A 26,881-nucleotide genomic window follows, 5' to 3' on the forward strand; every position below is an offset into this window, starting at 1 on the left:
TTTTAATGCATATTGTACATGTTGCTCACTATCTATACAATATTTAGGTTGCTAATTAAAAAAATTAATTAAAGTCTTATTCAATGAAGGTCTAAATAATTCTACTTCATCTGGGGCAGGCCCTAGTGCCCCTTAATGACGAGCCACCACTGGCAGATATGTGTCCCCAAAAGTCCTCCTGCCACAGGGGTCAAAAACAGAGAAGCAGCTGTAACAGTTAAACAAAAAGGGACCGAAAGGCAAGACACAAAAGGCAGGATGGTTGAAACAAAAAGCAAGCTTTAAAAAATGATTCCTATTTATAAGACAGTTGATTTTTGAGCCTCAATTCAAACTGACTATTTGGGATGGCAGCTGACCCCTACCTTCAGTTCCCAGTGCATTTGTATGTGACGAATTGGGAAGTTCTGAATGAGACTTTAAAATATTTTTTTTCTTACAAACAGGACCCTAATAACAAAGTGATAGTCCTCAAACCAAAATCTCAAATGTAATGAACAAAAGCGATTGACAAAAAGCTTGGAGCAAAAAGTGCAAGTGCCAGATCCACACCAACAGTTTATGGGATATATTCTGGGAGACCCGTCCTCAGTCCAAGATGTATGTGTCTTCTATAAATGTGACTTTTATGATTATAATTTTGGAGCTGGTTTATCATGATTGTTACCAAATTATAATAGGCTTGTATGCGTTTAAGTTAAAATATGTATATTATTCATTCAATTTATATATCTTGTTCACATTTTATTCACAAACATGGATATTGTACCTGCCTCAAAAATCCAGTGTTCACTCAATAGTCTGTAATCTCAAAAATGGTCCTAAATTCAACAGAATTGGACATTTTGACATTCACATTACACACTAAGCTTCATGAAGGTGTCACTGGACTGCATTGCAACACAACTTTATGATCAGCTCTTTGTGTTTTGCCAATGAATGATATATGTAAATAAGCACCTGAATGCTGTTGAGTGACAGCTTTTCCTCCACACTAGTCCCATTCACACTGCTGTTTGGATGCAGGGGTCCTGCGCCAATTCTCCACCTCTTCCTCTGTATGAATGTCTCGGAAGCCGCGAGGGGTGAAAATTTCGTTCCGGCGCTGATCCGCCTCTGGAGGTAGTATCAGAGGTGCAGTATTGGTGAACTGAACCAGTGTGAATGGATGAGCCGGCTGCACATATCGAGGGCGTGTCGATCGGACAGTCTGATAACTACACAGGTCCCTCACTCAACTAAATAAAGAAAAAAGTCCCACAAAGCAACGTTACACGGGGGGGACAGCGGTTCGCCATTACGCCAGCGCTGCTTGGCTCTATGTGAATGACCAGCAGTGGAGAATTGGCGGACCACCGCTGCGGCGATAATGCGGCTTCTCTGTGTGAAAGGGGCTAGTGACACCTCCACAGATGTGTGCACACTGTTGTCATGGTGAGAGGCTGAGAAACTAGAGCTATTCCATCCCCATCAAGTGAGAGAAGAAGAGGTGAAAAAAAGAAAAGGGGGGCTGAAGGAGGAGGTCGGCAGGAAGAGAGGAAACAGCGGCGGTTCCAAAAGACCACGTGGGAGACTGTCGCTGATGGCTGTATGTATTTCACAGCGTCACATGTGAAATGCATGTGTCAGAATGAGTCAGAGATGGTGATGGCATCCTCATCTTCGCTTCAGGTCTCTCTGTGTCAAGACAGACTACTACACAGACAGGATTTCAGTCAGTGAGGATTCTAATGAGGCAGGGAGGACTGTCTCTGCTATTCCACAGAGATACGCACACATGTCTCATGGCTTACCACACAAACCCCACCCCCTCCTCTCTGGTTTGTTAGCCTCTATTTACCTCTGTGTTAATCCTCTCCTCTTTCACATCCCCCCTCCCACACCCTCATCACTCTCGCACGCTCTCTCTTTTGCTCCTTCCCTCTCTCCCCTCAAAGCCAGCCGGCTGCTATTTGATCCAGGCTGCTTGTTACATGATCGCCGGGAATACAACGCTCGCTACTTCATGGCTTTTTGGGTTGATCTTGCTTTGCTGTGCTGGGAGCACAAAAGGATGCAAGTGCCATACTGAACCTCGATGTCTGACCTTTCCTTCCCCTTCCCTTACTGTGATCGTAACCTTTTTATACATCCATCTCCCTGAACTCCCCTTTCACCCACTATCAAGACCCCCTCAACCCCCTGTATCCTGATTAATGCTGCCACCCCCTCGACAATGTTACCATGCATTAACTGGCTGCAGCCTCTCCTTGCCTTGATCTCCTCCACCTTGCTTACGCGAGGCCACAACTGTCCATCCAGCTGTTTGTGTCCAGACCATCACACTGTGGACTGCACTGGTCGAGGTCTAACCAGAGTCCCAGACTCCATCCCTCTGGATGTTCGTCGTCTCCTGCTCTCCAACAATTGGATTCCCTGGATTCCTGCTGACTTCCTGGTCCTCTACAGTGACCTGGTCTACCTAGATCTGAGGAATAACTCCCTCTATCAGCTGGACCCAGGGACCCTGACCACCTCCTCTAGATTAGTCTTCTTGGACCTGGGGAGCAACAACCTGACAGAAATCCCCTCTGGGACATTTGGGGAGTCCAGGAGTTTGATCAAACTGCGACTGGGGAACAACCCCTACCTCAACATGGTAGGTAGAGATGCTTTCACAGGGTTGACTTCTTTGAGAGAGCTGGAGCTGGAGAGAAATGGTCTCACAGAACTGGATGTAGACATCCTGGAATCCCTGCCTTCTCTGCGAATGCTGCGTCTGGAGGGGAACCCATGGTTCTGCAACTGTCACTTTGCCAAACTGTTTGTATGGCTGATGGAGAACCGCCACAAGCTTCCAAGGGGTAAGAGTCTTGCTGCTGAAAGTATAATCTTTCCCTTTCCAAAGCAGAGGAAACCCATTTTTTCTACTAAGATACATGTACTCATAGTGGTCCACTATGTAAGACAGTTGATGAAGTCTCATTCCCAAATGTTCAAATACGACTTAATGATAAGCAGGTCTATATCTTTGTAGGTTACAGAGGTACAAAATGAAAATCTTGTCTATCCAGTGATGAAGTTGACAATTTTTGAGAATCATCAGAATCTGGATAGACAGAGTTGTGAAACCAGACATAATGGACAAGACAAAGCCATTGCTGTATACTGAATAATACTGAAGACTGAAATTTATACTGAGAACAATGTAACTTGATGAGTGAACCAGATTCACCTCAGTAGTAGGATTTCAAGGCATATGTTGACTGAATAGATTTACATTCATGAAGTATGATTATGAAGTTGTATTTATTTATATAAGAATAATTGTGTTACCAAACCAAAGAAAAAACTATAAGTGAGTAAGTATGTAAGTGTGCTCCTCTGCAAATTCTCATCTGTCTGAATTAAGTAACCCTAACAATTAACCTCTGAGGTGCGACTTCTGTTGAATAGGATAGATGAGCGGAAATAGATGGATTTCCCATTGACAAACAAGTATGTGTGCAGATCCATATGGCTGAAACCATGCAGACACAATGTTACAATATTTTGGAATGCAACTAGCTGTAAAACAATAGAATTACTTAAACGTCTTAGCTTTTACTGGAACTTTTAACTGTATATTAACAACCCTTACCAGCAGAGTTTGCTCAGTTGTAGTGAAATAACGTTAGTATGAACATGAGCTGGCCATATGCATATGGGGGAGATGAAAGCGTCTGTTTTTATTCAAAGATGGTGTCTGGAATGATTTCTCCTTGATCTTTCTACTGACTCCCGAATTTATCCTTAACCATTAACCAGTTGATGTCGTGACCACTTTTAGTCTTTTGTTCACAAAACTGAGACCAAAGCAAGTTCATCGGAACAAATGAACCAGATTTTGAGTAAGACTTTTTCAAGATTTTACATTATATGCTGGTAAATTAGGTAAATCATTAATGATTAAATGATGCTTCATATTCAAAGTGATAATTTTAGTTCTTTTAATCTTAACCTGCAATGTCACTTGAGACTGTGTATTGGAGTAAAAAGTAAAATATTTGCTTGACATTTTTAGTATAGGAAGCATTGAATGTAAACACTGCACATAAGTAGGCCTACAATAGTTAAGTCAATGTGCTTAGTTACTTGAACCACTGGTAACATTGATGTAATATCATTTTGTATAGACATAAATTTTCACTGGCATACAGTAAAATAAAGCCTATTAACATTGCAAACTATCAACACAGCTATATAAACAACAAAATACATGATTGCTTTACAAATTGCAAGATTAATTCAAAGGTCTCATATTATACTGTTTTTCATCAATTTCACACAGCTGTCAGAGGTCCAACAACACTGTATTCAGAATGCATTGCCCCAATCCCATCCATGGTCCTGAATTTCAGCTGTCTAAAAGTCGCTCTACTGAGAGCAGCAGTTTCTGTGCCTGCACCTTTAAATGCTAATGAGCTCCATCTGTCGAGGCCTGCCTTGCCCCTCTCAGGGAGACGATGCCGCTTACGCTAGCGAAAGCATGCACAAATGTTTTACGGTGGATGTAACACTATGGCTCGCTGAAATGCTGTCGTTCAACCGAACCAATTTGACCCAGAATGGGACCCAGAAGTAGAGGCTCCTGAAGAAGAACAGACTCTGTGGCTGCAGCAGGATGTTTCAGGATGGTTAGTGTGTCTGAAAAATGTTAGTTTGTTCTATGTGTTGTTACAGTTACTACCATGTAGCTAATGGCTAACAGCTAGCGAAAGCTGTGTTTGTCTCCAACACAGACTCCAAACTCTTGGACACTGTTCGCATAGTCTGTGTCTCCAGTCTGCACATGTTTCCAGACTTTTTACTGTGACAACCAAGCTCCAACGTAATATTATTAACATTAAACTCGCTTCAAACGCCATTGCATGGCAGACCGAAGCGGAGCTAACTAATTAGCCATTTTCCAGCTGACTTCACCATACTCATAGACAACTATAAATACTATCAAAACGTGGCGACTCTCACCTGTGGCTCAGATGCAGTTGCTGGGTCTGGTATGGTTGGGATGGATCCTTTTACGAGGGTCAGTGTCGAGGCAAAACCAGCTTTGTACTGACCCTCGTTACTGAAGCAGTCTGACGTGAAGTGGATAGCACACACATACATGCCAATACGAAACGCAGCCGGCACGTTGTCGTTAAAAATGAACGCAACCACTGTGTCTTCTGTTGTTCTGTAGCTGGGACAGAATATAGGCACTTATGTTGACAATACAACCAACAACAGAGAAATTTGCGTGTCCAGCTCTAAGCGACAACGTTGCAAAACACTTCTATTTTACCGGGAGCCACCGAACTTCACCTCAGGGATGAACGCCCTCCTCTCAGATATATCCTATCATCGCGCAGAGGAGGTCGGCCTATGTAAATGACTCCTTTCGTTACGTAACGAAAGGAGCTGAATCTGAATAGCCTGTCGGAGCCCCGTTTGACCAGTGGGTGGGCTGCAGAGGCCATTCAGGAATCGCTTGCTTTCCTCATTCTGGGAGTTGGCAGGCTCAGGGAGGACCAGCTTATATATGTAGAGACCAGAGAAAACGTGTTTTTCATAATATAGGACCTTTAAATACCTTTCTACAACACAGCCTGCATCAGTGGGACAGACGTTTACATTGTGGATTCTTACAAATACCTGGCTGTGGTGCTGGACAATAAACTGGAGTGGACTACAAACACGAGCTCCATTCACACTGCCATTTGGATGCAGGGATCCTGTGCCAATTCTCCACCTCACCTCTGTGTGAATGTCTTGGAGGCGCTAATACGCCTCTGGAGGTAGTATTAGAGGCGCAGTATTGACGAACCGAACCAGTGTGAATGGATAACCATCACCGATTGGTTAGTCTCCACCCGCAAGGGGAGATGGGATAACAATGGCAGCGTCCTCAACACGAGTGGAACATGCTGCTGCGACTTGCCTAGAGCCCTCCCCCCCGCTGCGTAAAGCCACTTTTAACTGTTGGAGATACAAATATTACTCTGAATTTGTTGAACGTAAGGAAAATAACTTGACTGTAAGGTGCATACTTTGTCCGTGTTGGAAACTTCTCTCCACCGCTGCGAACACTACCTCAAACTGAACGAAGCACCCGGAAGCACCTACAGAGACAGAGCAACATGAATGCAATGTAACGAGTAATTTAACGAGTAATGTAACTAATTACTTTCTTCAGGGAGTAATCATGTAATGTAAGGCATTACTATTTTTGAGAGTAATGTGTAATGTGTAATATATTACTTTTTTGAGTAACGAGCCCCAACACTGATAACTACACAGGTCCTTCGCTCAACAAATTAAAGAGAAATGTCCCACAAAGCAACGTTACATGACCAAGTAAAAGTAACGTAGTAACTGTAACTGTCTTTGGCAACTTATTTGACAAAAGAAATACAGCAGTTATACGTGGAGAATTGTCTGTCCTCCCGCCTCTCCTAACGACTCTTTTTCACATTTCTGCCGGAAAAAACAGCGTCTGTCACTGGCAAAAAACTCACCAAGTAAGTGTTGAAAAAAATTCCCCATGAAGGTCAGCCCTCCTGACCGAGATGTCAGTGAACTTTCCCCCAGAAAACAGCATCTCTCCCTACAAATGACAGAGTCAGACAGCGTCCTGTTTACAGATGGTATTTATTTAATTATGTTAATTTAGAGCGGAAAACTTATCTTTGTCACTTTTCAGGATGTTTGATGGGTCAGGATCTCAATCACAACACGTTATAACATCATATGATTATAGACAGTCAGGGGGTACATGTTTAGATTAACAGAAGGACACCAGGGAAACACCTTGAAAAAAACACACAGACGTCATCATCATGATGTGTACCGTCACACCTCTTTGGGCTCTGCGGCATGGATTACACACTGGTTCGTCTTTACGCCGTAGCTGCTTGGTTCTGTGTGAAAAAACAATAGCGGAGAATTGGCGAACCACCGCTGCGGCAATAATGTGGCGTCTCTCTGTGAAAAGGGCTACTGATTATCTCTTCATCATGGCACCTGTTAGCGAGTGGGATATATTAGGCAGCAACTAAACATGTCCCAAAAGTTGATGTGTTTAAAGCAGGAAAAATGGGAGAGTGTAAGGATTTGAGCAAGTATGACAAGGCCCAAATTGTGATGGCTATACGACTGGGTCAGAGCATCTCCAAAACCGCAGCTGTTCCCGCTCTGCAGTGCAGTATCTATCAAAAGGGGTCTAAGGAGGAACAGTGGTTCACCGGCAACAGGGTCACGGGCGGCCATGGCTCACTGATGCACATGGGGAGCGAAGGCTGATCCAACAAATGAGCTACTGTTGCTTAAATTGCTTAAGAAGTTAGTGCTGGTTCTGATAGAAAGGTGTCAGAATACACAGTGCATTGCAGTTTGTTGTGTATGGGGCTGCATTGCTGCAGACCATTCAAAAGCGCCAACAATGGGCACGTGAGCATCAGAACTGGACCACAGAGCAATGGAAGAAGATGACCTGGTCTGATGAATCACATTTTCTTTTACATCACGTGGATGGCCGTGTGCATGTGTGTCGCTTACCTGGGGAACACATGGCACCAGGATGTACTATTGGAAGAAGGCAAGCCGGCGGAGGCAGTGTGATGTTTTGGGCAATTTTATGCTGGGCTCTGCCATGCATGTTGATGTTACTTTGACACGTACCACCTACCTGAGCATTGTTGCACACCATGTTCACCCTTTCATGGAAACAGTATTACCTGATGGCTGTGGCCTCTTTCAGCAGGATAATGTGCCGTGCTACAAAGCAAAAATGGCTCAGGAATGGTCTGAGGAGCACAGCAACGACTTTTAGGTGTTAGTTAACTTCACCTCCAAATTCCCCAGATCTCAATCCAATTGAGCATCTGTGGGATGTGCCTGACAAACAAGTCCGATCCATGGAAGCCCCACCTCGCAACTTACAGGACTTAAAAGATCTGCTGCTGACATCTTGGTGCCAGATACCACAGCACACCTTCAGGGGGCTAGTGGAGTCAGGGAGCTGGATGGGTGCGGGCTGCTTTTGCAACAAAAGGGGAACCAACACAGTATTAGGCAGGTGGTCATAATGTTATTCCTGATCGGTGTATGTCTGGACTCCTTCCACACACACACACAGACACACACAGACACACACACACACACACACACACACACTGAATCAGATAAATGGCTTTAGGAGGAGAGTGAACAGACTTGGAAGTTTCTGGGATGCTCTGCAGAGTCACTTTCAGAGGATGTTTTCCTGCAGCCATTTTACATCTGTGGTTCTGGCTACATTCAGAATGATATGTTTTCCTGTCTGTGCAACTGTGTGTGTATACAGTTGTGTAAAGCTGTATGTCCTCTTCTGTGTTGCCACTTTGTGTTCCTCTCAATGCTATGTATGCACACATGCAATATATTTGTTCTGTTTCACTTGTTTTTATCTGTGAATAATATACACATGCACTATTGTGTGCACAGTGATACATTTGCACATTCGGTTAAACATGTTTTCTTGCATGTGTACATTTTTAGGTGTTTGGGAACACATACTTCAGTGCATTTGTGCATGCGTGTGTTTTAATGTCCATGTGCAGTGCAGTGCCCATTTGAATGAATATACATGTGTTCATTGTTCACATACCGTTATGATTATATTTCATTGCTAATGCTCATGTATTAACATCTGCATATTTGTATTTTGTCCTACTTGTGTCCCTCACTCTATATGCAGTGTGTGTGTGTGTGTGTGTGTGTGTGTGTGTGTGTGTGTGTGTGTGTGTGTGTGTGTGTGTGAAGGGATGTGTTTGTCTCTCCGTCTATCTCCTGCATGTCTGTGTGAGCATGAATCTGGCTGCCTGTTGTAGTGCCACGTGACTGGAATATCACCAAGGGATGAGGTCACTAAGTCCCTTTTCATGTGGAAAACCCTTCTGGTCTTACAGTGACTCACACACACAAACACACACACATGCACAACCAGACACACAGGCATAAACACACACTTGACAATGATGTCTAGTGACTCTTGGGTATAGCAGTGCTACAGAGGAATCAGGATAAAATGGAAGTGCCTCTCTCTACGCAATAGACAAAATGTTTTCAAAGCGTTTAGGGATGGGACAGTTTTAGGTTCTCTCGCAGATTGATGCTCAGGATAAGTTGATCATAATGAATTTCCATTCTCATGATTATTTCATTATCATGATCATTGTGAATCGAGATAATTGCGAGTATCCTCATGTGATTGACTTGAAAAAGCTATCTAGCTCCATAATGTTTAATGCTTTTCTTTTTTTTTCTTGATTCATTTTGAATTGCCACCATGGAGAGCTTGCATTCCCATCTCTGTGACCACCACCCAGCTTTTTCTCTGGACAGTTTTATTGAAAAGAAATGTGTGTCCTTTTGTGACACTATAACAATATTTGTTTCTTACCATCATATAAGTTAAATTGATTCCAGACTGTTGCTGCTAGGTATATAAGTGGACTGTCTATATTATGGTCTGGATTTAATGCTAGTGTTTATGCGGCTGTGTGAATCTCAGAGCTGGTGCAGTAGAGACTGACTAACGTAAGAGTTAGCCTGCTAGCTTTAGCAAACTAAAGTAAGGTGAGGCCTCTGGCAAATTTTTGCAAAGTGATGTTAGCTTTTCCAAGTTTAAACATTTAGGTAGTATTAAAGTGCATACAGTAGCAAAATGAGTATCTTGAAACAATATTAAATGGGATCTCTGAAAGATGTTACACATTAGTGTAAGGATAAATGCAAATTTACACTTTCAGTTTGGACAGTCTGCAAAACTCTTCACTGGAACGTGCACACACATTCTGCACATCCCCAAGAGCGGTAAAGTCTGGACATTTGGATGCAGCCAATGACTTGTTCTGACATGATGAGCCCATTAAACACAGCTGTTGTCTCAAGCACCTGTCTGTCTCCTGGTGCAGTCTATTGCACTCACCTAACCCAGAAAATAAACGACCATCTACACCCAGGCCAGTAGCCAGAGTTAAGAAATAAGTTAGGGGGGCGCGGCCGGCGAGCTATAAAGTAGCTGTGTTCCGAGGAGACTCTGCTCGACTCTTATTTAGACATAAATTTCCCACTGAGATAACTCATTAAAACTTGCTAAAGCTCAGCACAAAAGGATGATGAAGACAAGGAACAACAAAGGAGAGGAAAAGAATGGCAAAACGACCGAAAAACTCGGTGAAACAGGTGAGACGGTCGGAGAATTAGCTACGGAGCTAAGTGAAGCTAGCTTAGACGCAGCTACCTCGTGCACAGAGTCGAATCCATCCACAGCAGACCTCATGAGAGCCATCACCTCTTTGAGCCAAAACGTGACAGCCAAATTCACGGCCATCTCAGACACCATGGGCGCCGTGCAAGCTACTCTGGCAGCTGTGACAGGAAAGGTACGTGACATGGAGGAGGCCGTGAATGAACATGATGGCCAGTTAACTTCACTTGAGACTTTGTGCAGTAACCTGCAAGATGATTTGAATGAACAACGTAAGAAACTAGCGGACCCGGAATCCCGGTCAAGACGCCAGAACGTCAGAATCATCGGTATCCCTGAGGGAGCAGAGATGGGTAAACCAGTGGAGTTCATCACCAAGCTGATTCCAGCTCTGCTCGGGGCTGAACACTTCACAAATCCGACGGTGGTCGTGGACCGAGCAGACCGCTCCCCGGGTCCAAAGTCGGTGGACGGAGCTCGCCCGCGGCCGTTTATAGTCAGACTCCACTACTGCCAGACCCGCGAGCTCATCCTCAAACTCGCCGCACAGAAATCTCCACTACAATACAATGGGACGAAGCTTCTCATCGTTCCAGATCTAACAGCGGAGGTTCTTAAACAGCGCAGAGTGTTTAATGAGTACATGTAATTGAATGTGGCGCACCGCCACGGCAAAATAAAAGCCACCACACCTTCAGAATATTGTTTTGGTTTTTTTTAACCTTGTTTTTATGTTTTATGTTTATATTCATGTAAATTATTGTATGAAATGTGATTTTGGCACAACAAAAAAAAATCCTGATAAATGTGTTATTGATTGGTTAATACAGGATACGCATTATTTCTATCATTATTTCAGAGAGATTCTTATTTTTATTTTATTTTTGTACTACTGACACTTGTTAAAGAGAGATTACTTTAGGCCTAATAAAGCATGTCGAGTCTTTGGTTATACAGTAGAGAGAGATATTATTTTGTTGTAGATTAATTTTTAACTGTAAAACTTAATTTTCTATTGATAGAGGAAACCTGTTACGTGTCAGATACACGTTTTGAACAGCAGGACATAACGTTAGCTTAGGTAATGCCCAGGTCATTTTCTGCCATGACTCTTTTCTGGTTACATTTTCAGATGAGTATATGAAACTATTTTCAAAAGAAGAGAAAGGTTCCAGAGGAAGAGAGTCAGGTAACCTTACATAAAGGAGAGGCTCAATGTTCTTGACTTATTGTCCTGATGTTATTCCCTCAAGTCAATAGAAATGATAATGATGTGTACCATGATAAGTGTAATATTTAAATATTCCTAACATTACCTGCGTGGTATTGGTGATGTGAACAAATTTAACACTTCCCAATATTATATTAGATAAGAGCACAGGCAGAAGTGGTGCAGGAGGTGAGTGGAGGAGAGAAAAGAGGAGAGGCAGAGAAGGAGGTTGAGGTATTCAGTATAGACTAGTTAGTTATTTAACTTATATCTTGAATTTGTTGTTGTTGTGTTTGTTGTTTTGGCCTAGTGATACTGCAAGATCCTGTTTTCAATTATTATTTTCAAGCCATGTACCGGAAACCCTATAGTAAATAATGTATTTAGAAAAACATTCAGTTTGAAATAGTCATAATTTCACATTTCAAAATTCATGTTGCCGTCGTCGTCATCACCACCCCTCTTCCACTCGGGCAGACCTCCCCCACAGTTTAAAACCATACTGGAGGAAACCCTGAGCCTGATGTTGTTTTATTGCAAGAGACTCATGCTAAACGCTCGGTCCAGATGGTGCTACGTGCATCAGGCTAATTTTGGAGCTAGGCCAGAGGAGTAGCAATTTTGTTGAGGAAGAACATTCCTTTTATTCAGAATAAGACAATTGCAGACCCCAATGGCCGATTTCTAGTGGTGTCGGGCTGCCTGTGTTCCACTCCAGTGACTTTTGTGAATATATATGGTCCCAATTTTGACTGCCCAGAGTTTTTTAGAGCTGTATTCAACTCTATCCCAAATATAGACCAGACAAATGTCATCGTCGGGGGGGATATGAATTGTGTTCTCAATGTAAAATTAGATAAAAGATTTTCAAAATCTTTGCAACAATCAAAATCAGGACAGTGTTTAAATACAGTCCTCAAAAACCTAAACATTGTGGATATATGGAGGCTGTTGTTTCCTACTAGCAGAGAGTTTTCTTACTTCTCTCCAGTGCATAAATCTTATTCTTGCGTCGATAATTTTTTCCTTGATTCTAAACTTATTCCGGCGGTGGTTGATGTCACCTATCACCCCATCTTAGTTTCAGATCATAGCCCTGTTTCCTTAACTCTGAAAGTGGCAAACTTGAGTACAAGAGGCTGCAAAAATTGGCACTTTGATGCTGCTCTATTGAAAGATGATGTCTTTCACAAACGTATGGAGGAGCACATCGAATTTTTTATTGGATCAAATGATAAGGGTGACGTTGATGATTCGGGCTTATAGGAAAGTTTAAAGGCAGTCATGAGGGGACATATTATTTCATATACATCATGGAAGAGTAAAAAGCAGGATGCAGCTTTGAAAGATATGGAGTCTGAATTACGCTGGCTGGAACAGTCTTACCAGTCCACTCCAACAACAGACACCTTGGGTAAGATCACCAAATTGAAGTGTGAGTATATCACCATACTTTCAAAACATGTGTGCTCTCAAATGACTAGCTCAAGACAGAGATTATTTGAGTTAGGCGATAAGCCACATAGGTTGCTGGCGAGGCAACTGAGACACTCTCAGGCATCACAGGCTATACTTCAAATAAAGAACAAAAGAGGACAGACTGTTACAGATCAGCAGGGAATTAATAAATGTTTTGAAGATTTTTATTGTACTCTATATAGCTCAAATAACACTGCTAGTAATGATGAGATTAATGAGTTCTTAGAAAAGTGTGATCTACCCAAACTTGATCACGATGCTGCAGCAGAGTTAGATGCCGAGATCACTCTAGATGAAGTTAAATCAGCAATAGTCCAGTTCCCAAATAATAAAGCTCCCGGGTCTGATGGGTTTGGGGCAGGATTTTATAAGGCATACAGCACACTGCTGGCACCTTTAATCCTGCGTATGTTTAATTGCTCGAGGGAAAGGGGCTCTTTAACTAACACACTATACCAGGGCAATATTGCTCTCCTGCTGAAAAAGGACCGGGACCCCACGAACGTTTCCTCATATAGACCTGTGTCTCTCCTCCCACTGGAAACTAAACTATTAAGCAAAATTCTAGCTAACCATCTCAACAGTCACATCCCCAGAATCATTCACCCAGATCAGACAGGGTTTCTCCCTAATCGACATATATACTTTAACATGAGAAGACTATTTAACATATTATATAGTCCTCTTCGTGACAGGGAAGATGCGGTCATAATATCCCTCGACGGCGAAAAGGCTTTTGACCAGGTAGAATGGCCATATATGCTGTCGGTATTGGTAAGATTTGAATTTGGCAATTCTTTCATTAAATGGATCAAGATTCTATACAAGGAACCCATGGCCTCTGTAGTCACAAATCTAAATAAATCCGGTCCTTTTCAGCTATATAGAGGGACACGCCAAGGGGATCCTCTGTCTCATTTATCTTTGCTCTGGCTCTGGAACCTCTAGCCTCCTATATACACTCTAGCCTTGAAATACACCCTATTACACATCTAGGAACTCAGCAGAAGTTCTCGGCCTACGCTGATGACATTGTATTATTTATTTCAAACCCCAAAGCTTCTATATCTCCACTGCTGCAGTTAGTAATTAGACTTGGCTCACTTTCAGGGTACAAGATAAATTGGGGGAAAAGTGAACTAATGCCATTATTAAATTCGGTAGATATGACATTTCTCAGGACAACTCCATTCAGAATTGTGTCAGATAAGTTCACAAGCCTGGGTATTATAGTCACAAGGAAGTTGAGTCAGCTACTACGACTTAATTGGAATGAGAAAATTGATCAGTTGGTGAGGAATATACAGTTTTGGAACACTTTACCTATATCAATGGTAGGGCGCATTATCGCCATTAAAATGGTGGTCTTGCCAAGGTTCCTTTATATATTTCAATCAATCCCAGTATGCATCCCTCAAAAACACTTCAGACAGCTGGATTCTATCATATCATCTTTTATTTGGTCTGGCAAAACACCTAGGATCTCGAGGAAACATCTTATCAAAAGTCGGTCCGGGGGTGGTCTCGGCTTGCCTCAATTTAGATCCTATTATTTGGCTGCACATTTAAATATTTTTTTGTTTTGGTTGGGTTGTTTGCCAGGCAATAACCTGGAGGGGATGCCTGCATGGTTACAAATTGAACACCTCTCCTGTCAGCGCACTTCTCTACCAGCACATATTAATAGCCCAGTTAAAATTAAGAAGCACTTGTATAATGATAACCCGATAATTTATAATTCGTTAAAGATATGGAAGCAGGTAATAACAACTCTATTTGGATTCTCCTATTTGCTGTAATCATGCATTCAAATCTGCACTGGATGACGTAGTTTTCTCAAACTGGAGAGAGAAGGGTATTATCACTTTGAGAAATGTTTACGTTGAGGGTCATTTGGCATCCTTTCAGCAGCTACAGCGGGCGTTCCAGCTTCCAGCTCCGCATTTTTTCCGTTTCCTACAGTTGAGACATTTTGTGAGAACTCATGTCCCTCAATATGAACGGAAACCTCAGCATGTAGCATTAGATAGTTTTTCTCAATTCAAGCCTTATACAAGAGGGGCTATATCTAAACTCTATGGCATCATACAGAATGTGAATAACACATTGTCAGACCCTTTTAAAGAGGCTTGGGGGAGAGAATTGGATAGGGAAATCTCAGATGAGATGTGGGAAAATTGTATTAAGAACATTCATGATAGCTCAATCAATGCAAGACATAATTTGATACAATTCAAGGTAGTACATAGACTACACTATTCTCCCTCCAGATTGCAGAAAATATTTCCGGATGTGTCATCCCAAAGTATTAAATGTCGAAGTGAGGAAGGAACACTATCCCACTTATTCTTGTCATGTCATAAGCTACAATCATTCTGGGGCACCTTGTTTGAGTTTTTCACTAAGGCCTTTAATCATCCATGTAACCCAGACCCACTCACTGTTTTGTTCGGGGTTGCTAATTCAGATAGTGTAAAAAGTACTTGGGAATCTAAGGCTGTTTCACTCTCAACATTGTTAGCCAGAAAGCTAATTTTACAATCCTGGAAATCTGAAAGGTCTCCTACCTTTGAAATGTGGTTGAGAGAGCTGGGAAATGTATTACACTTGGAGAAGATCAGGTACATTATGTCTGCTAAAGAGGATTTGTTTTTTAAGATCTGGCAACCTTTTCTTGATTTGATGTCTAAAAACTGAACTTGTGCTGCTCTGTCGTTGTGCCATTATCTTTGTCCTATGTCCTATGTCCGCATGTCAAAAACCCCTGTCAAGAAACTTGTACTGTTCTGTGTTGCACCACCAACTACTGTTAATATGTATCTATCTCTTTGTTATGAAAACAATAAAAAGAAATACACAAAAAAAGAAATAAGTTAGGTCCAGGTTTTAAAAAAATAATAATTGTATGTAGCTGTTATCTGTCATCATTCAAATCTGCCATCCTATTTTATTATTATATATTTAATGAAAAAAAGAATATCTACCATCAGGTTTCTCCTCATTTCTGTTCTTCATTTAGTCTCTCCCACACATTTAGCTTTATGCAGAGACAGTGGGGGAAGAGTTGGGTAGAGTAGCCAAAAACTGTAATCAAATATAAGTACTGTTACTTTGCCGGTTGTGAAGGCTGGAACCCACTGGGTACCGTCAACGAAGGCTGAGACACACTGGGCAGGAACAGGTGTCGACTAGGTCACTGACTGGGAACCACTAGCAGGTGTCGGCTGGCCCGCTGACGCTGGAGCTGGGGCTCTGGGTAGGCTTAGCTCGGTGGCGTTGGGCAGCAATGGGAACAGCAGGTCCAGGAACCGGATGTCATGACATGGTCGGGGCTTTGGTGTGCTGGGGCACCTTGTAGTTAAGGCTAGTTCCCAAAAAAGGAGAAACCTGGGGACTGGCAGACCCTGAAACTGTCAGGAGGCAAACAGGCTGCTGATTAGCAGCTACAAGTATATTTAGTTTCTTCACTTTGGATGTGAGTTCCGCAGTGCCTGGAACTTCCTTCAATGAGGGCCTATCTAATAGTTTCCTTTCAAAAACTGATGAGACCCCGAAGCATCTCCACCATGTATATCTTGCCACTTACTAAAGCTCACCATTAGTCATGAATGTCCACAAGTGTGCAGTAGTCTGCTGGGTCTGTTATGGTCAGTTCATTCTGTTGTAATTTATGGTTAAACAAGGTGAAGACCCAAATGCATACAACACACAGGAGGTTGGATAGGGGAACAAAGAGCGAGCTTTATTAACAAAGCTGAAATACAAAAACCAAGAGATCCAGGAAAACCAAAAACGAGTCACAGAGGACAAAAGAGAAAGTCAATGAGAAACTAGAGGCACTTGTTGAATGGCCGTTCCATTTCCGTGTCGGGTTGTTTATTTCTGAGTTCCAAGTAGACTACAATGGAAAGAACCATTATCATTACTGTGTAAAAAAATTACTTTATGTTTAATTTTACTTGAGTCATGTGGGCCAGAAATATATTTAACCACATCTAAGCGAGCTGGATTAAAGAAGACACAACTACAAATAGGCGTATTTAGTGTCTGGGCAGATAGTAGAAGTTAGCATATATTTTATGCTTGTGAGCTACAATGTTTTGTGACTTTGTGACTGCCGAGACCTTTTTCAGTGCTGTTAGTGTTACGTTGTAAAACATTGTTCATAGATTGCCTTCTTTTCAACTCATCACGAGCCGATTTAAGCCTCCCCCCAGTTATCTTAACCACCACTAAGGGCGTTGGCCCCTTTGTCTTTGTCTGTCTCGCTCCCCCTCTCTTAACTAACCCACATGTACATGTACACATACATTAGGGGTTACGCAGACACACGTATAAATCTTATGAGTGACTCCTTGCAGACTTATGGTTAACATAGCTGTAGCTATAACATTTGATACGTGTGCATTGTGGTAAAACCCCATGTTCATATTTTATGTATGCCTCGTGGTAGCACCGCTACCCTTTTCAGAACAAGATCTTTTGTGTGTATCCAAAAGTGCACATGAAGCCAACGGTGTTGTTCAAATCCCGCACATTCATTCCATTGACTACCTTTGGTTGACATATTTATGTCCACCATTTTTGAATTCCAGATACATAATTCAGCAAAATCAGAATCATAATTTCGGAATTTGTGTTCGTACAGGACTTCTCAAAGTCACATCCTGGTGTTGTAGTCTTTAGAACGTGACTTCCCCAAGTCATATTCGGACATTTTTGTGGTTCTTTCACGGAACACTTCATGATGTCACATCCCAAGATATCGTGACCGCCATTTTGGCACTAAGCCATCTTGTGTCTTTGACTACGGCCGCCATTTTGTGCATATGTTTGTGATATTTTCTGGTTGTGATGGTCAGTGCTCAGATTCATTTCCTTCACTGTTCCCTTAATTGTAAATATTGTACAAATATTCACATTTAAAGTGAACCCTTCTTTGAGCCTATTTTGGTCTGGTTAGTGGTCCCTGATTCCAGGATGGTGTCCCGTTTGAATGATTTAATCATATTTTTTTAAATTATTTTTTATTGCTTTAATTGTAATAATAATTATTAATAATTATTCATTTCTAATAACCACACCTGCTCTACCATCAATTCCCAATGATGGTGCCCCATGTGAGGCATCAACATAATGAATCACTGTGCAAGGAAGTGTACTGTTGACAATCATTCATAAATGTGCAATATTAATTTCAGCATAAATAAGGACAGTGCTAAAATGTGAGATTGACATCTTGAACCCTTTAGCCACAAGTCTTTACATTTAACCACTAGTCTACTACAGGAGTTGATGTTGATTTGTACTTTTTTCTCAATTGCAGTGTGGTAAGAATTGATTTATCAGTCAAATGTGTAACCCATTTGATTAAGCAAAATCTTTTAAGTCAATAACTGCCACTTTGTGCCATTTGCTATTGTAGCTATCAATTCAAATTGGAAGTGCTCTGTAAAAAATTGTGAGAATTTCCGTTCAGCATTTGAATATCCCATATTCAATGTTTTGTAGTCAAGCTGTCATAATTTGATGACAATTTAAGTGTTCCTCGTGTTAATCACAGCGTGCCACCTCCCTGTGATAGATAGAAGTTTATTCTAAGTTTATCTGGCTGTTACTGCCTTGCATTTCAGTAAGAAGTAGAGCCAGAGATAGAGCCACAGCGTGCTGCCAGCCCTGTGTAACAGAAGTTTTGTTCTTTAGCTGTTACAACCATGTGTTTCAGCCCGAGTCAACTTTAAGAGACAATCCTCTGATTGTTACTACCCTGCTTTCCAGTTAGTGCATGTTTAAGGTTTGGTAAACAAAGTTACACTCACACTAACCCAGATAATAACTGCGCATCACACGTATTTAGTGAATTCAATGTCATAATCATAGCGTTTATCTGGATTTTCTTTTGTCTTGCGTAACTTCTGTTCTTGATGTTCTGTTCATGATTCTTGCTTAGCCAAGATAGAGAGTTAGCCAATGACCAGCTGGTTACTGAACCGCTCAGATGTTACCAATATTAATGAACTGACGGATGAACTCCTTCAAACTATGGATTATACATGTGGACCTGTGCTCTCAGGATCCCACATCAAGCGACATGCTGAGATCAAAGGGGGGATGTTGGGACCTACTGATGAAATCATTCATTGTGGATTTCAAAATGGACTCTGAACTGAACTCAGTGTCCCAGAATTCCCCATTCTTCACACCTAGATGCAAAATTGAGCTTTGAGCTACTATTGGTCAGGGTGACAGACCCCCTCTGATCAGATAGTCAAAACTCCAGCTCCTTCCTTGTTCTTTCTCTGTTACTCTACACCCTCTACTCCTTCAACTTCTTATCCATAAGGGCTCCCCTCCATCTCCTCCCCACAGCGCTGCCTGCCCTCAAGATCTCTTCTTCTGGGCCCAACAGCTGTGGAGAGCTGCAAGCTGCATTTGCAGCAGGCCCAAAGAACTTCTCCTCACTGCAGCGACACGAGGTCCTGCCAGTATTCCAGATCAGTTAGCACCAGCAGCTGCGACACAAAGCTTGCCAGCTAACTTCACAATCTGAGGAACACCAAGCAGGTTAGCACCGCGCTGCTATCCTTGCAAAGGAGAGGAGCCAATTGTTTCCTTTTCTGCCGACTTTCATCAGTCCTTTTTCATCCACCTTTTCTTCAAAGACTGGTAACGTTGAACTGGGCTTAGAAAGCATAGCATAGTACAGCTAAGCTCTGGTTGATGTTATGCATATGTGTTCAATTTATGTGTTTGTTCACTGTTTTGGTGTTATTGTGATCTGTGTCAGGTTATTGGTAGTTTGCTTTCCTAGCAACTAATTTATGTCAGTCGAATGATGCTTCACACAGTCTCTGCATGCAACTAACCATGTTCTATAACCTGGCATCACGTCACACACACACATTCCTTGAGCCTGGAGCATATTATCAGTGACCACCACTGTTTCTTTGTTCTGCCAGACACACACACACACACACACACACACACACACACACACACTTGTATATAGTACATGTTAGTTAGATTGTGTGACTTTCATATTTGTGTTGAATAAAAGACATTTGAACCTTCTTGCTGTCTATTTAATATTGTACAAGAGTGAATGTTGCCAACCTCTACACTGGCAAGAACTCCAGAATCCTTCAACCATTACTGTCTGTTATGGTAAATTTGGTTGTAGTTATTAAGTTAATTATTAATCAGAGTTATAAACAGTTTAGTACCTTTTTATGAGACCAATTTAGTAAATTTGCTATCTTTTCCCTTCTTCAAGGGTGGTGCCCCGAGGTGATCTGATGCAAATTGGACCATATTATTTATTATAATTAATTATTATCCATGATAATCATTCATTATTATTGATAGACAAATTTAACCTAAATCTCCCTTTTAACGTTACATAAACACTACTTAATTGTGCCTCGAGTAATGCAAGGCCCAACACCTATATTGCCATTAAATAATTAAATAATTATCACCTATATGTATTTTGGGCAAAATGTATGTGTGGAAAAAGGCAAGAAAACTGAAAATAAGAATATCAAAATAAAAATGACTGGATCTGGAAGTGTTCTGTTGTGTGCTCTGTACTCTGGAGGACTGTAAAGACTTCTGAGCCAAGCTGCCAGTGAACTCTACAGGCTACACTGTGTAACATTTCTGTTGTGTAATCTTTGTAATCTATGTAATCTTTAATTTATGTGTTCTATCACAATTTTCTCAGTAACATCTGTGCTGATGCGTATACCTCTGCAGATATATCTGATGTGATACCTTTATTATAATACAAGATCAGTCATAGATCTTGCAGTTGGAGAGATAACCTCCTTTCATTTTGAGTCCTTATTTTTTGCTGAATGTTCTTGGTTGTCTGTCAGCTGGTTCTCCTGTTGTTTTCTTTCTTCGCAGGTATGGAAGGAATAGAATGCTCCTTGCCTCTGGACGGGCGTCGTGTCCCCCTCAGTTTACTCACTGAAGACAGTTTCCGAGAGTGCCGTGGTACCCTCACCATAACTGACTACCTCATTGTTATATTCTCCGGCATCTCTGTGTCAGTGGTGGCCATCATGGCCAGCTTCTTCCTGGCTTCCACAGTCCACTGCTTCCAGCGCCTCAGCAAGGGCAGCAAAGGAGATGAAGAGGAAGGAATCGACTGATGAGAGGGAGGAAAGGGGAAGCGTTGCGTTTCATGAAATTTCTTGCTCAGATATACTCTTGGTATCCCAGAGAGAGCTCGACAGAACATGACAGTAAGGAGAGTTTAGTGGTGGGGAGAGTCAAAGAGCCACACACAGCTCTTACCATGTCATACCTAAGAGCAAAATTGAGCTATCATGAGTCACAGACTGATTTGGGAAATATCCAAAGGCTTGAATCACTATAAACAGGTATTGTTTTTACTGAATGTAGCCATTTTTGCTTCTGTGTTCAGCACTGACAATAGAGACAATGACCAGTGAAGCGTTTCATTTGAAACAGGAGAGCCATAGCATTGTCCTCATTAAGACTGAGATTGGTAAATGCACTGGTGGTGGAGATGAAGGGACAAATGTGACAAAGCACTGCGACTATGGGGAATCAAAGATCAGCAAGGGTAATATAAAATGTGTCTCAAGCAGTATAAGTACTAAATTGATTGTAAAAATGTTAGGAAAACAGAATGCAATTATTGCAGTCCTTTCTGACCTACATTCAATTGAAGACGGTGTAAGGACAAGATATTTAATGTTCAAACCAATAAACTTTATTGTCTTTGTAAATTTGCAGTCATGGTCAAAAGTTTTCATACACAAATTGCAGTCTTGTGTTCCGGTGATTTCTACAGAAAAATTTTACAAAAAAATCATGAAGTTTGGTTCAATAATGAATTTATTATAGGTGGGTCAAAAATTGTATATACAGTTTAGGTGATTAAACAAAGTTGTGTGCTTAAAATTTTTAACATGGCCTCTTAAATTCTGAGTGATTCTGATTGCAGTTGGTGACTTTTCTGGCCACATTTTAATAGGCCTTGTTTAATACAGCCATTAGACTCAGCCACAAGCACTACAGTGGGAAAGTCTTAAGAGCTCAGCACTTATCTGAAAGAGCACATTATTAATTTGAACAACACAGTAAAGTCACTCGGTTTGGTCATAGACGGCCCTCTCCCATTACTGGATTTCTTGATTATGCAATTATGCAGGCGTAATACCCATTAATATACATTGTGCACCTGTGTACCTGAGCATGGTACGGAGAACTCACACTAGTCAAACAACTTGGACTTTAAGGGTCAAATGTGCTGCGGCACAGTATGGACTCCCTAGTGTGAGTGCGCCAACTTAGTTGAACTTAGCCAATTCTGTCAAGAGGAGTGGTTAAAAATTCAGCCAGAGAACTACCAGAAGCTTGTGGGTGGCAATCAAAAGCACTTAACTGAGGTGAAAATGGCCAAGAGACATTTTACCAATTTTTCAAATTATTGTATATCTACTTTGAGCCAACAGATTTGGTCACATTTTCAGAAGACCTATAATAAATTCATTATTGAAACAAACTTCATGAATGTTGTCTGTGACAAAGTATTATGTGTTTCACTCTCTCCAACACAGAAAGATGAGAACTGTAAAAATCTCAAGACTGCTATGATATATGTATGTAAACTTTTGACCACGACTGTACACTCATTTAGAATTTGATGTTTTCAACACATTAGTTCACCACTGTATTACATCACTATTTCTTTTTACAATGCTCAGTGTTCGGGAACTAAGGACACTAATTGTAGAAGCTTTCAAATTAGAATGCACACATTTCTGCTATGTGTAAATCTGTCTCAAATGAGCTTGAGTTAACAGAGAACTCTGGAGTGTTACTGGATGTTGGCTTTTTACTTTGCATCGTAGACATTCAAGTTTAGTTTTCATCTTTGCCCCTGACGTGCAAGAATATTTCCAGAGTCTCTGAATCTCTTAATGATAATATGGATTATAGATTAGCGGAGCATCTCAACATTTTGGAATTGTGCCCTTTCATGTTGGCCCTGGAATTATACCCAAAAAAGACTAATGCAAGGATTCTACTATAGGACATTAGTGTTGTGTGGTGGTCACTGTGTCAGATTAGGCAATCATCAATTCATAAATACTTGCCATGACAAGCCAGACTACATGTTGGATGTCATTCACATGACTAAGCACTTATTTTCTCTTTTACATTTTTCCATCTTTACACAGAGGGGTGCTTTGTGCTTTAACTGGACATCGCAGAACATATTGTCAAAGTTGTCAAACTAGGCGAGAGAGGGCAACAACAAGTCTAGGTGGAAACAGCTTATACATGGCTGGACCGTGTGTCTGGTGCGCTGAAATGTGATGATATCATTCTTAAAGTGTACTGAATAGCAGATCACATGACATGGTTAATACAGGTGTGAGCAAAAAGTTTTATGAATGCAGAACAATATTTTCCACCCATATGTTAAATTGTTGGACTTGCAAGAAAACTTAATAAAACGTGAAATGAGCAGCAGGCGGTTAGTGGAACTGCTGTAAAAGCCTCCTGGGAATGTAACTGAGGACTGTCCACACCTGATCATTTTAGTACAGAAAGAAACAAGAGAAACACTTCAAGTCAGTCCCTATCCAGATCAGTGGCTACCAAGACCTGGTTATGTCAGGCCCTCAGGTTCCAGAGGTCCAGGTCAACAACAGACTTTTACAGAGAGGGTCTGCAGGTTTAGCTGGTGGTAAAGTGCCTTGCTTAACAGCACCTTGGTTTTTGAATGAACAGTTGCAGAACCTGAGAATAAGCTTTTTAAGATATTCACATCCTCTCATTTTACTTTTTTTTTTTCTTTTTTATTCAAGTTTTTATTCGGTAATCTTGCATAAAGGTGTCATCAGTAAACTGCAGTAATTACTGAGGGGTTCCTTGTAGTGTGAGTGCATGGGTGGCATGAGGATATATAATTGGATTTTGTTTATAAAATTAATAATTCCAGTCATGTCCATCAATACTAAACCAGGAAAACCATGTCTTTATGGATCTCACTTTGTGCACAGGGGTATTTTCATGTTCAAACAGGTAAGGAATAAACATCAGCTGTTACCACAAAGTTGTATACTGTGTAGCATTTAAATTATCCTCTATTGGAACTATTGGAACTAAGTGGCTAAGCTAAAATTCCTATAACATACTGTGACTTGATGATACAGCCCTATAGAAACAACAAATACTTTAAACTGAATTAGCTTTAATCATAATATTAACTAATGTTACATATACAAGTTTACTTATATTGTAAGTAACATATCTTTCCACTATATGCAAAGAAATGCATCAATAAGTGAAGTGATAGGTGCCTTAAGATCAAAAAAGGAATCCAGAACTAAGGTTCCCATTCTCATTATCTTTAAATGAGAGTCCGTTAGAATTGGTGCTCACCATAGGGCTTGAGGACACTGAAGTCATGTCTTTTGGGGGTTATTCTACAGCTACAAATAAAAACATGGTGGGTTTTTATTAGGCTGACTGCATGTCACATATGGCCAGGCATGCTTTCCCTCTCCTCTATCCACTGTTTCAAGGAGGAGTGGAGAGCCTGAAATCAACATCTACAGAGGTGAGGAAGGGGTGGGAGGAGCGGTGGTCCGGAGTTTAGAGGAGTGGTTCTCTAACTTTTTTATTTCAAGGACCCCTTAACTAACACAATTTAGACCACAGACACCCTTTTGATAAGAATGTGTTCCAAACAGCATTGTAATGAAGTGCTGTAGTGCTGTAGAGATGTCTTGGCCTACAAATCTTTTTCTCCATTAGTGAGAAAACATGTTTGCTTGGTACAGGCTGGAACAATTATCACATCATCATGATTTTAATCATCTACAGTAAAAATGAAAATTTCATTATTTTCCCACATCATGCAGCACTATTATGGATGGAATTATAGTGGAATAAATTAATTCCCCCTCCACTATGCTGGGGAATCCTGGAACCCCTGGAACCCCCTCAAAGCCCCCTGGAGTGCGCGGACGCCATTTTGAGAACGACTGATTTAGAGTGTTTGATCTTGTTATTTTACTTTGTTATTTTAGCCTGGGCTGGAGATGACCAGTACTTCAGTTACTGAGCTTGTTTGGATTCAAGTTTAGATTATTTTCCTTAGGTAGGTTAAAGGGGGAGGCACTGGGTACGCAATATATGTTCTGCTCTCAAGTAGAACCTTGGTTGTTTAGAGAGGTCGTATCACTCCTAATAGTGTCCCTGTAGTTTCATGGGGAAAATGTAATTTGGTGCTAACTTGAGGGACAACGTTCTGAGACAGTTATTTTGCAAAAGTCATAGTTGTTTTGGGTATCTTAGCAGTGAGAGGGGTTAGGGGGACTTCAGTTTTTCTGACACTGGCTCTGGTCTCAGTAGCTACATTGTTCCTGCTAAGGGTTTTCTTCATAAAGATTTGAGACGTGCTCCATCATGCCATATCTATAATGACCTTATTTATAATCCCTTTTAACAACACAGTGTATGGACATATCTCCATGGATTCTAATATTTTGTGTGTTGTCTTCATGAATCTGACCTGTTTGTTGCAATCTGATGAAATGGAACTGTCACTATTTCTACTGTCTATGTATCGCTCATCAGTTGTCCCACATTTCCTCATTTGTTGTCATCTTGCAGATTTTATTTTGGCCACATTTTTCATTTGATTTTTGATGCCCTGTCTCATTAACAAGCCAGTCTTCCTCACTGTCGATGTAAATTGTCTTCCCTCTCAAAGTATATGAGACCATGAACTTCATCAAAAGAGCAATGATGAAGAGTTGTGGAACTGCATATGTATCAGTGCTGCTCCCTACTGGGCAGAACTAGGCTTTGTGAGCCTGAAAGGCTCTCTGGACATAAGACAAGTCTCAACTAGATTTGTAACCTCCAGTATGAAAGGGCTTCATGTGTTATGATTACTGAGGATGATTGTAAGGTTATTTCAATGTGTATAGTGAAAGGTGTGGGTGACAGAGGATAACCAAAAAGATGTAATAAAGATGTTTTTCTTTGAATTGTGAATATTATATGTCCATTTTTTTCTGCCTGATAAAACTGCATGAGTATCTGCTAACCTGCCAACACATCTCCCAAATGCAATGTTTGTCTTTAGCAGAGTCTCTAACTGTGATGCATCTGGATACAGCAACTGAAGAAACATTCATCTCCAAACCAAAGGGTCTAACTAAATATTTGCACATTAATCAATGGTTGGAGTGAAAATGTCTGCGCAGTTTCCTCTGGACTCTACCAACCATGGATTTATGCTTTTCCTTATCCTTTTCTGAGAGCACCAATAACACTTTAATATTGTGGCGGGGGGGGGGGGGGGGGGGACGCTTGGGATCATAAGCATTTTCATCATTCATCTGTGATCATTTGAGTAAAGCAATATGATTATTTGCTTTTTTAATGCCATACACATTTCTTTCGAATTCCGAAGTTAAATTCTTGACATGGAAAGACAACACATTTTCTATTATTAGACTGTATTACAATATATTAGCTAGATACGACGTACAAGGGACAAGTCATTCAACCGATGATCCGTGTCAACCACAGGAGGGTGTTGTGGTTCACATCTTGCTAACTTTGTAACTATTTATCTACACTTTTCTCACATAGAGAATATATTAATATATCATGTGCAAAGCCCAATGTTGTGATTCAGTCTCTAGGTTTTTGGCTTCAACATTGGTGTCAAGTCCTATTTTGGAACATTTCTTTTTTAACATGTTGTTTTTTTCTATAATTAATTAATTGAAATGAACGTGTTATATCAGCAGCCTGAAAAAAAATATGAAAAGTTGAATGAATATAATTTATAATATGGTTTGGTTAAGGTTTAATTTCATAGCCTATACACACAATAAATCTTCATTTTGACTATCTGATAGGGAGACACATGCAAA

General features: G+C 41.0%; 1 protein-coding gene across 1 annotated transcript; it reads left to right on the forward strand.

Annotated features, from left to right (window-relative positions):
* The first annotated feature begins 1,429 nt into the window (after positions 1-1,429).
* lrrc38a (leucine rich repeat containing 38a) lies at positions 1,430-25,984 on the forward strand. The gene is made up of 2 exons (XM_030424424.1): positions 1,430-2,843; positions 20,850-25,984. The coding sequence occupies exons 1-2, from the start codon at positions 2,216-2,218 to the stop codon at positions 21,095-21,097; spliced, it is 876 nt and encodes a 291-aa protein (XP_030280284.1). The 5' UTR covers positions 1,430-2,215; the 3' UTR covers positions 21,098-25,984.
* Positions 25,985-26,881: the final 897 nt, after the last annotated feature.

This window comes from Sparus aurata, chromosome 7, assembly GCF_900880675.1.
Source record: "Sparus aurata chromosome 7, fSpaAur1.1, whole genome shotgun sequence".
NCBI lineage: Eukaryota > Metazoa > Chordata > Actinopteri > Spariformes > Sparidae > Sparus > Sparus aurata.

Bases quoted from the DNA above. Each gene is read 5' to 3' on its own strand.
- lrrc38a (XM_030424424.1), top strand. From the start codon at position 2,216: ATGTTACCATGCATTAACTGGCTGCAGCCTCTCCTTGCCTTGATCTCC. The intron at 2,844-20,849 runs GTAAGAGTCTTG...CTTTCTTCGCAG, and splicing joins CCGCCACAAGCTTCCAAGGG to GTATGGAAGGAATAGAATGC.